Source organism: Fukomys damarensis, unplaced genomic scaffold (assembly GCF_012274545.1).
Source record: "Fukomys damarensis isolate Sample0158 unplaced genomic scaffold, DMR_v1.0_HiC HiC_scaffold_16, whole genome shotgun sequence".
NCBI lineage: Eukaryota > Metazoa > Chordata > Mammalia > Rodentia > Bathyergidae > Fukomys > Fukomys damarensis.
Genome location: NW_022900928.1, coordinates 98,823,403 through 98,835,415, shown reverse-complemented (window position 1 = coordinate 98,835,415; position 12,013 = coordinate 98,823,403). Strand labels below are relative to the sequence as shown.

Below are 12,013 nucleotides of genomic sequence, written 5' to 3'. Positions count from 1 at the left end.
TCACCGTGTGGTACAGCAGGGCCTCGCCGTCGCCCGGCTCTGACAGCTCGCTCAGCTTGCGGTCCCACTGCAGGACGCCGGGCTCGCCGCTCTCCAGCACCTCCATGGCGCTCGGAGTCGGCCGGGCCGAGGATGCTGAGGTCGGAGGAAATCGGCGAGATCTCGCGCGTGTGCGTGCGTGTGCGTGGGGCTTGTGCACTGGGCAGGGACACGTCTGCTCCCCTGGCCGGGGACCTAGGAGATTTAAGGATCCCAGAGACACAAGCGGCGCAGGACTCCGGTCGGAGGGGTTAAGCTGGGATGTGCAACCAGACCCGAGGCAATAAATCAGCTCGCATCCCAACAAAATCGCTTCAGGAGAAGCTCACTTTCCACTACCGCTCCAGACAGAAACTTTCAGACTCCCAGATACGACCCCACCTCCCTCCAGAGCAGTAGCCAATCGGACATCCGCTTCTCCTGCTATACCCAATCAGAAGTCTTTCTCTTCATTCTGTTCCGCCCAGAAAGACAAAACCGAAGGAAGTCTCCGCCCAGGCTTTGGAATGTGGGCCCGGAGCACCTTAGACGTCACCGGGGAACTCCTCCTGCCTGAGTACAACCAGCTGCCGGAGGTTTGAGGCAGCGGACCAATAGAATTCTTGAGTCTGGAAGTGATGGACGGGGAGATAGACCAATAAAAGAGGAGAACCTAGGAGGCACAGCCAATTGAATAGAGACAAGAATACATTTTATAAAAGAGGGAGGGCGCACCTCAGTCTCCTCCTCGAGAATCCCCAGAAAGTATCTCCTACGCTGGGAAGGCGTGCTAGAGTTGCTGTGCTGCAGAATTTCCGCGCAAAAAAAAGGAACGGGCTTAAGAGCTGTCCAGAATATTTCCAAGTAGTTTAGTTCATTTGAGTCACTCTGGATTTTTATATAATGAATTACATTCATGCAAAATATGAATATTGCCCCGTGCGTGAATTTGTATTATCACAGTTCTAGCAAATGAGCATTCTTTGTTCTAAATAGCTTTTGCCCATTTTCTGTTTCCTCTCTTCTAGCATGTTTCTTATGGACTTCGCTTACTCGGTTTTTGTTTGGTTTAGTTTTTCTTTTATTCACTTCACAACGTTACGGATAAGAGGCAGTATGGTGCTTTTTCAGTACTAGAGAAAGGGGCTGAAGTTCTTCAATTCACAGAGCTTCATCCTAGTGGAAAGTCAGGCAACACACAGATACATAAATGCTCAATATAATTTTGGAAAGTGGTAATTGCTGTCAAGAAAAATAAAAGCAGGATAAAAGGATGGTTGGTGCTATTTCAGATATTGGTTGGAGAGGTTCTTTCTGGGCAGAAAGAACCTTTAAACGCCTTCTGAATGAAATGAGAGGAGCGGATATTTAGATGCCTGGAAGGAAGAGGGACCTGGCAGGGCAGTGTGCGGTGAAGAGGGGCCTGAGAGATGGGCATGTGCCAAATCATGCCACCTGCCTAAATTGGAGAAGAGAAGCCTTTTTCTTTAAAAAAATTTAAAAAGTGACTTTTTTTCTACCATCTTTTTTAATGCCTCCTTTTAAGGAACCAGACCTTGGACTATAGTTTGCCCACCTTAAATATAAAGGAGCTATTGCCAGTCAGCTCTAGATGTTTTGCAGAATGGCAAATTCGGGTACCAGGAATTGCTTCACTCCTTTGACAAGTAATTTTTGGTGGTGGAAAGAGTCAAATATCTTAGAACTTTTTGTTGTCTTTAAGCAGCAATTTACCATATAAATTACTCCATTTGTCCACACTGGAGTCTTTCAAGGATTATTTTCATGCTTAAATAGAAACTCTAGTTTTTGGGTATCATCTTCCTTAAATAATTGTTTTTCTCATTTTTCTCTCAAGTTGTTGGTTTTTCTTTCCAACCTTTTGATCTCCTTTACCATGTCCTTTCCATGCACCTTTCAACTCTTAAAGGCCAATTTAAAAAAAAAATAGTATTCAGCAAGAGAAAGGGAAGTTAGAAATATATATGTTCTCCCTAATATGAGAGTGCAAACATTTATCTATGAAACATTTCTGCTTTTGACAAAATCGGATCCTGGTTATGTCCATGTGGGAGGCAGCTTCTAAAATGGCCACTAATGACCACACTGCCTGAGTCAGCACCTCTGGGTAAGTCCCTACTCTTGAATAGGGCTAGACTTGAGGGCTTCCTCAAACAAAGAGACTATTTCAAAAGTGAGGGGACATCAAAAGGGTCCTTACTCCTGAAGTGCTTCTTGTCTCTTCCTCTCTTGCTTGCTGAGGAAACCCAGCCACCCCATTGGCAGCGCAGCATGGGACTGAGGGAGGTGTTCGGCCATCAGCCAGCAAGGAACAGAGGCCCTCAGTCCAGCAACCCATGAACAACTGAATTCTGCTAATAACCCTGGAAATTAAAATGGACCTGGATCCTGCCCCACATGAGGCTTGACATGATACAGACCCCATCCACACTCTATAGTGAGAGACCCTGAACCAGATACTGCTAAGCCTCCCTCAGATTCCTGACCCGCAGACACAGTGAAGTAATACATACATGGTGTTTTAAAATGCTAAGTTTTTCCTTTGTAAAAGAGGTATTATGATCATTGGCACCCTCAATGAGTTGGTTAAATACGTCTATACTCTAATTATAATGCCATAAACCCACATGGTGAGTTTCTTCAGTCTCCTTTGCTTGCTGTATCCTTCAGATGGAGATACATGGAAATTCTCACCAGCCTGTCTTTCTGTTTTGCATCTTGAACACCAAATTCTCTCACTGTTTCACTGTCACTCATTCTTAGGAGTCAGCAATTTAGTTGACTCTTTTCCCAGTGTCACTAGCAGCACTTGTCCCCCCTCTGTTATTAACAGATAAATGACACCAATGGTGATTTCCAATGCTGTTTGGAAGATATGTAAGTCAATAGATATTTTTCTCATTTTTCCTTAATATTATTTGCTGTCTTCTGCATGGGCCTGTTTACAAATTTACTCTGCATGCTTTCTATGCCTTCATCTCAATTTCTAAGATGAATCCATAATTTGACACTTGACAGGTTCCCACATTATAAAAATAGAAGCCACGTTTCAGGTTGAGATAGCTCCACTCATCAGCATGCTTTTGTATTTGACAATTCAACAAACATTAATCTATTGAATTTTCCCTTTTCATACCCTGTTTTCAATTTATGCACAAGAATATGTTAAGTACCTGCAAAATTTCAAGCACCATTTTATCCACAGTTTTCTAGGTATAAAACTCTCTTAAAGAAAGAAATGGGTTCTGTCAGACACCTTTTTCTAGACTGCTACTTAAGGAAGAAGAAAAGAACATATTCAGTTTGAATGTGAAGGTGTGAAACCCAATGGCAGGAAGGAGGAAGATGGAAACATTCTTGTCTGGCATTTCTCAGGCATTCTTGGAGCTGGGGCTGACATTTGACCTCAAGGCTTAACCAAATCAGTATCGAAGCAGCCAAAGCAACTGAGATTGGTGATACTCAGAAAAATGTCTCCTCTTCCTCAGGTGGAAACTTTCCAGGAGTCTCAGTCCAGCAAATCCATGAGTTTAAGAGTTCAGTGGCAAGCTTGTTGCATTTTGTTGTTGAGAGGAAAATTCAAAGTCAAATCTGTGCAAAACCCATAAGCAAAGCAACCTGAACTATATTGGGACACAAATTCATGACACAAACAGAGAAGATTTGGTCTTCCCAAGGGAAAATGTGAGGAATATAAGACTTATAAGGATCTCTCTCTCCCTCTCTCTCTCTCTCTCTCTCCTGTCTCATGATGGGGGGTAAGAACTCTAAAAAAATGAACCCCTAAAATTAAACACCCAGTCAAGAAATTGTCTGGAGAAATGAGCAGATGTTTCACAGAGGGAGAAATACAAATGGTTAACAAATATGTGAAAAAATGTTCAATATCTCTGGCCATTAGAGAAATGCAAATTAAAACACTACTAAAATCCCATTTAACTCCAGAAAGAATGGCAATCATTAGGAAACCAAACAATAACAAATACTGATGTGGCTGTGGCCAAAAGGAAACCCTCCTTCATTGTTGGTGGGAATGTAAACAAGTGCAACTAGTAGATTTATCAAAGAATTGAAATTAGAAATTCCATACAACCCAGGTATTCCTCAGCTAAAGAGCTTAAGTCATCATACCACAGTGGTACATGATTAGCAATGTTTATAGCAGCATAATTTGTACTAGCTAAATCCTAGAAGCAGCCTGTATAGCCATCAACTGATGATTGGATAAGCAAAATGTGGTTTCTCTATATAATGGAATACTACATGGCTACAAAGAGTGACACATTTGAGGTATTTGTAGGAAATGGATGCACTTGGAAAATACAATACTTAGTGAAATAAATCAGACACAGAAGCTTAAACACCGTATGATATCTCTTATTTGAGTGAAGCAAAGACAAATGAAGAAAATGATAAGGATGGCTAGAAAGGGACAACAGGACAGAAAAGTGGTCCAAGGGAACAAGGATGAGGAGTGAGGAGGAGGTGAAGGGGAAATGCGAGGAATAAAGACGTGTCATGTACAGGATCCTAAAACTCCGATCAATGTAAACACTATACTCCATAACATGAGCTAAGACAAATAATATCAGCAAATACGGAAAAGGTGATAGGGGAACTGGAGGAGGAGCAGGGAGGGTGAGGGAAGGAGATTAGAAAAAAGCTGTAATATGTACATGCAACAACTCCCCAAGATGATTGTAAACTGTGTGAATTGCAAATATGCACTAGTAAAAAAAATTAACAACAGCAAAAAACTGGCCCATGTTAACTGGCCCTGGTGTATCATTCCAAGGGCTGCCACTATCAAGAAGCACTGATAGGTGACTTAAAACTACAAAAACATACTGTCCCACTCTTGTGTGGGCCGGAGGTGCAAAGTCAACATGAACAGAGCCAGTCTTCTTCTGAGAGTGTGGATGAACTCTTTTCTTCACTCTTCCTAGTGTCTGGTGGTGGCCATCAACCTTGAGCACTCATCGGCTCTCTAATCTCAGCCGCCATGCCATCCGATTCCTCTTGGTGTCTGAGTGCTCCTATGGCCTTCCCTCTCCCTGTGCCTTTCTGCCCTCTGCAGTAGGACCTTATTTTAACTATTTTCATCTGCCATGACCCTAGTTCCAAGTAATGTCCATGCTGAGGAACTGGGGGTTAGAGCTCTAACCAACCTTTCTGGGGTACATAATTCACTCATGTGACCATCAACATCGCCCCACAAGTTCCCAGCACAAACACATCCCTTCTTGATCATTTTATTATATGTTCTCAAATATATTTCATTGATAAACCCATCATTGTCCAAAGAAATGAAGCAAGCTTCATTATATTCCAGATTTAGCATTCCTGTCCTTGCTCTTCGGGGTATGTGCCACCCTCCTCTATCCCCTCTCCTCCTCTCTTTCCCATGTGTGTGTGTACACGCGCACGTGTGCACATGCGTGTGTACTCAAGAGTTCATCCTGGCACACACCTCACCACCACCAGTGCTCTCAGTTCCCCAGTAGGCCCCTGGGTCTTCCTTATTGAGACTACTTGGGATCACAATCATTTTTGCATTTTTGAGAACTTCTCATTCCTCTTGAATATTCTCTTTCTTTTAATATAACAAACTGTGGAATCCTGCCTATCTCATCTCTGAACATCATTTTTTGTTATTGTTTGTTCGTTTCTGTTTCATTTTGTACTGCAGTACTAGGTATTGAACCAGCCCCTTTTTTATTTTTTATTTTGAGACAGGGTCTCACTAAGTCACTACGTTACCCAGGCTGAGCTCAAACTTGCAATCCTTCTGCTGCAGCCTCCCAATGTACTGGGATTACAGGCATGAGCTACCAGGCCAAGCCTCTGAACATTGTTTAAATTAATTCTATTTTGTTCTTCAACACTTTTGCTTTCTACTATCTTTGGAAACTTTTTTTGTTCTTCTTAAGAGTAGGAAAAATTTATTGAGGGAAAGAAAGCTTCAGTCTAAGAGAGACAGAAGGGGACTGGAAAGTGGGTTGCCTGCTCACCCCACTTCTCCAAGATGTTTTATACAGCAAAGCCATGTGGTGAGGTGGGTGCAAGGTGGGACAAAACTGTAAGACCTAACGGAAATTTACAAGGTGGGCATGTGGTGGGGCAAAACCATGACCAACCAATAAGATTACAAGTAAAGTCACCCAGGTAATATTAACTAAATGGAGGTCAAATTGGGGAGCAAGTCACATTGCAAGCATACAAGGATTTTCAGTAAGGGTGAGGGTCAGGGATATTTCTGGGAAAGGCTGGGTTAATACGTTGGTCCCCCACCTAGGTGATTGATACCTATTTAGAATATCAATCACTGCTCTTTATCCCCAGGGGAAGCACAAGAGTGCTTTCTCTTTCTAGTAGTTTCTCTCCTTTTACAATTCTGGCCTTCAGTGAATGCATTTATTGTCCTCTATGATGGCTCTTTGCTGTATTGGCTACTTGAGGGTAGCCCTGTCTAACTGCCTATAAGATATCTGATTAACTTCCTGTCTGCAATACTCAGAGGAGAGAATATTGCAGACAGGAAGTTAATTAGATATCTTGTAATGGCAAATGTGATAGACTTCTTTTACCAGGATTCACCAGATTGACCATGTAAATGGCTTGGATTCTGAAGTCCCTGGACCTTATCCTTTTCCTCTTGGTGGAAGCTATTACTAGTTCCTCCTGGTGGAAACCCTTGTTGGCTATATTTATTGCAATCCTGTTGCCCTTATAATTTGGCCCATGTATTGACTATTTCCTTGGCTTTGTTTCCTCCATACTTAAAAGCTATGCACCTACCAAAATGACAATGCCTGGCACCCTCGGCAGAGTAACTCTAACTGCTGATCATAACTATGACCCTCTTCAGCTGGAAGTAGACAGAGCTTTTCCCCCTTTGCCCCCTCACAGCAGTAAGCGTTGCAATCAGCATTAGATGGCCTTGTTTGACCATGTTGCTTTCAGTGAAAACATTTGAGATGTTTCCCTTGTGTTGACCCTTCTTTGGCACACAGTGTTTTTGTCCTCTGGTGCCCAGCAATCTCCCTGCTCAGGAGGTTGAGTGACATACCAAAGATGTAGGAAACTGTAGAATGGTTACTTCGTGTCCTAGATCTTCTAGACCTTGAGGAGTCAGGACTAAAATATTGGCTGTTCTCATAGTCCGGTTACCTTTCTACTCTCAGCCTCCAAACTTTAGCTGTTGAACACCCAGAAGAGAAGATCAGTGACATTAGTAGTGCAGTAGGAGCAGTGAGCTTCTGGACATTAAGCACTTTGAAATATAAAGCATAGTTAGGGGGCTGTTATTTCTTATCAACCATAGTTCTACTAGTTGAAACCTTGTAGAATGTTAACAGAAAAGTTATATATTATAGAGAAACTTAAGATCAAGAACCACACATAATATGTTATCATGACAATCATGATAACATTTTCTTTGCAACATTTACTTGTTTATCCTAGTATGTAATAGTCTTTCAGTCAAACATCTCCATCTGATCACAAGACATTAAATGACATAAAAACCCCTCTGATTTGTTATTTCTTAGTAGAATGCCATCTAAAGGGAACTTATATATTGGCCTATAAATGTACTTTTGGAGCTCATAATGTCTAACCTCTAATTTTAGTGTGTGGCATTGTTTTGATGTTTGGTGACTGAGCATCCCTAAGTGTGATAACACATATAACATGCATCACAGAAGTTTTTAAGAAAACTATTATTTTACGAGTTATCTCATGCTGGCTTGACATGTATCTCTTATCACAAGCAGCTGGAGTGCAAGAAAGGCAGATACCTGAGTCAAAAAGACCATTACTATAAATAGTACCCTAGAAGAATTGTACACCCAGAAGACATGAATATATTACACCATGAAATAGCAATGAGTATGTTATGTGAAACCCTTTGTCCTTTAATTTTATTTTGTACCAAGAGCACTTTAAATAAAACCTTATTATTCTCCTACAGAAAACTTAACCATCTGACCATGACCAATGTATACATATCACAATAATATGTTTAGCAATGCATTTCCCATGAAGCTCTGGAAATTATTGGAGTCCTCTTTGTGAACAAAGGCTGGAATACATTTTTTTCCAGGCAGCCACTTCTTTATTTACCAAGGGGAGTCCTGTCCAATAGTTTCCCTATGCCTAATTGTCTTTTTTATCTTAACAAATTTTTAGAAATTCAGAACTCCAAAAGAAAAAAAAAGCACAAACAAAAGAGCTATACATGTTGTAACAAAGTGAACAGACAGACACATACACACATAAGACACCTTGTTTATAAACCAGAGTGCACTCATATGTATTTGGCCAAGTTGAATTATAATTTTTATAATTTTTAGGTTTATAAGTATAAAAAGACTAGTCAGAACTTTGTAGATCAATTAACAGATACCTTGGGCTGGGGATTTAGTTCAATGGTTCTGCCGCCTGCCTTGCAAGTGCAAGGACCCGAGTTCGATCCCTGGTACTAAAAAAGAAAGAAAAAATTAACAGAGATCTCTTGTAATAAGTGTTAGATTTCCCTTGCCTTAAAATGGCTGCCACATGGAATAGCAGCCTCCATGCTAAAATATGGCTTCTCCCACCAAAGGACAGGCTTCTTCTTCCCAACATGCCTCTTTTCCTCCAAGAAAGGTAACCTGATACTTGCTACCTCCTAGCAACTAGTGATGTCACAAGCCCCTCCTGGTGGTGTCATAGGCTCCTCCAATCCCTTAATGCTACCTCACTCAACCCCACCCCAGCTCAGGCTAACCCCACCCTGCTCCTCTAAAAGAAGCTCCCTGTTCTGCCATGTTGCTCTCTTTCCTGTGTTTGGAGGCAGCCTGGCAGACCCTCCCCATAATAAAAGCTTGCTATGGTCCTGGTTCAGTCCTGTTTTTTGGCCCTTTTTACCTAACCATAAGAATCAAAAGGAATAAAAATCTTCTACACCTGTAAAAGCAAAAACAGTCTTAAAATGGGTCCTAAGCTAATGGTTTATCTGTCTGGAATAGTTTGATGGCCACATGTATTTGTTCTCTCTAAAGGGACAGACTGTTTTAGGTAATTTTATTTATCTCCAGTTTGGGTGTGTTCAGGCCAGGTTTGGGTATAGAAAGAGACTAGGTGACTTTCTTTGGAGCTAAGTATGAATTCCATGCCTACCTATGACAGTTTTTCCCATTTTTGAAAAGAAACAAGGGGGAAAGGTATCCCTATTTATCCCTCTCATTCTATGCCCAATCTAAGGTGTCCCTTAGACTTTATGTTATTATACAATGCCAGTGGTGGTAGACTAGAGGTGCAAGGAAGTAGACAGAGCTGGGTTAGCTGTGTTTTTTTTTCTTCATTCTCTAATTTAATCTGAAGGCTGAAAGACAGATAAATCTGGACTAAAACTTAGTTTTCCAGAGTTTCAGAATTAAGCCTAGACCAGTTTTCTATATGGCCCAGAAATAAGTGAAGGTCAGCTTTACTCTGGAAGGGTTCTGGGAGGGCAAACTCACCATTCTGGAACCTGTGTCTAGAAATCCAGCAGCCACAGAAGAGGGAAGTGCCTTGAATTAAATACTATTGAGAACTGTGTTATTTCTCAGGGGCAGGACAGTGGAGGAGGAACAAAAGAGTGCCTTTAAGAACCAAATCTTAACCATCTCAGGTATAGAGGGACAATTAAGATCAGGAGTTTTTCCAGAATGGATCTGCAATCCTTAGCAAAACATATATCTAGAGATGAAGGCTATGACCAACTCCAATTGCATTGCCAAACAGAAAATTAAACCAATAATAAAAGAACCTGTGTGGCTGTTTCTTTGTCTCTTGAAAGAAGATGAAAGTATTTTAACTATATTGTTTAGGACTTACCCTTTTAATGAATTACTCTGAATCTATAATATCTAATTTATTATTTAAATACCCTACAGGCTGTTGAGCAGCTCTCTGATCTTGTAGAAACATTCCCAAAGCCATGTCTTACCTTTTATTAACATATAAACTGAAATGGTATCCTGTAGGTAGGCACTCAAAAGTGCTTATTTGATATTCTGAAATGTGTTCTGGGAACCAAGTTCCCAAGTTAAAATATGGCTGTCTTTTGGGTTTTTCTATAGGCTGATAGATGAATCACACAATCTTGCTATATCCTACTATCTAAAGGCAACAAAAGCCTGTAATTTCTAGAAATCTCCTTAGCTGTTTTAGGACCTTGGGCTGTGGAGAGGAAATCATTGGTTTAATTCTTTCTCCCCTAAGTCTTTGGGTTCCCTTAGATATCATAAGGCCTAAGTATTTTACCTCAGGGCTGCAGAGTTGTGCCTTAGATCTAGAAACATTATAACCTGTCTGTTAGAAAATTCAGCTGTACACAGGGGTCTTGGCTAGAAAGCTCTTCTGAGGGGCCATATAAAACTATACCATCTTCATATTGCAAGACTGACTTGGGAAAAACTATAGTATTTCCTTTTATCAAATCAGGATCTACAGATGTCCTCATCTCTTTCTGGTAAATAGTTCACAATTTAAAATAACTGAAGGGATTAGTTCTCATGTTTCTTAGAGCTTTAATATATGCCTGAAAATGTCTTCTATTTTAATCTCCTATCTGATTGGCAGGCAAGTAGGGGTCTTGCATAGGAACTGCTTGTGTTCCAGTAGAAACCAGTTGTTCCCCTGGCTGCCTGTCTTTTGAGCTTCCAAAATTAAGATAATATTTATTTCTAAATGTAATGCTACTTGTCTCTCATTAAATACCCTTGTTTGATTTAAGAGCAACATCACATCTTTCTAATGTAGTCCATAGGTCTGAGTAAGTTCTCTAAAGACCTCAATATACATATCAGGGTCATCCAAAGACTATTAGGTCTCATTTAATCTGTCTTAGATCACTGAGAAAAAAAACACATGAACACAGATAGTCCCATATTTGCCATTTACTTGCTGCAAGGGATATTGTCTTTAAGGGGCCTGAATAACTTAGCTAAGAATGGACATAGCCTCTTGGAAGTTTTAATTATGGCTGGCCTAGATACTGCATCCTCAGCACCTGGTGGTTAAGGTTTAAAGTTGTCTTAGAAACTTTGTTCTCATGTTCTAAAGGGTGAGGAGTAGCCTCAGACTTAGAGGTACTGATGTCTTAAGGGTGAGGTGTCTCTCATTACATTTACACTTGAACACAAGCAAGAATTACTTCTTTTTTTTTCTTTTTATTGAGTTTATTGGTACAATCTAGGTATGCAATACAGTTACATTCATCATTGGGATTCTATACCTTTACATAATAGGTCTTGATTTGCATTTTTTCCCCTTGTCTTTGCCTTCCCTTCACCCCCTCCTCCCCTCTCCATTTACAAACACTTTATTTCCATTTTTTCAGCTTCTCATATTTTTTTCCTCTCCCTTATTACCTTTCCCCCACCCTTCCCACTTTCCTTACATCCTTAGCCCTTTACTTCCTATTTCACATTATTAATTATCTCATTAGGATCCTGTGTACTATTATAGTTTTTCACACCAAAGAAACTATTTGGTATTTCAGTTAAAGAAATCTCTGTATGAACATTAAAAATAGGGAATCCTAAAATAAAACTAAAAAGGAAAGCAAAAGAGAAAAGGCAATGATGTAACATTAAAATAATCCTTAATTCTGGAGATGAAAATGGTCTCTGAACATATTTAAATTGCTTCTTGCTCTTATAGTTTTATCTTATTCTTTTTTTTTCATTATTTAGAGAATAATTTATTAATTTCTGTAATCAAACCCATGTAGATATGACCTTACATATTTTGTATGATGTATTACCCCTGTATACATGAAAAAAAATTTAAAAATTAACATTTCTAGACCAATATGGCTGTCCATTTCTGTACAATGTCAACTCAACACAGTAAATTGGGATGACTTTTTCCAAAGTTGGCAGCACCGTTAAAGTTTCCCAAAATTCAATTGGTATATATATATATACGTATATACATATATACA

At 40.2% G+C, this 12,013-nt stretch overlaps 1 protein-coding gene across 1 annotated transcript in view; it reads right to left on the bottom strand.

Moving 5' to 3' along the window:
* Creb3l2 (cAMP responsive element binding protein 3 like 2) overlaps positions 1-414 on the bottom strand; it is a 105,642-nt gene extending 105,228 nt beyond the window's left edge. Inside the window, exon 1 of the mRNA XM_010631706.2 lies at positions 5-414. Coding sequence (XP_010630008.1) covers positions 5-106 — 102 coding nt within the window. The 5' untranslated portion in view covers positions 107-414. The remainder of the gene's footprint in view (positions 1-4) is intronic.
* Between the last annotated feature and the right edge of the window lie 11,599 nt (positions 415-12,013).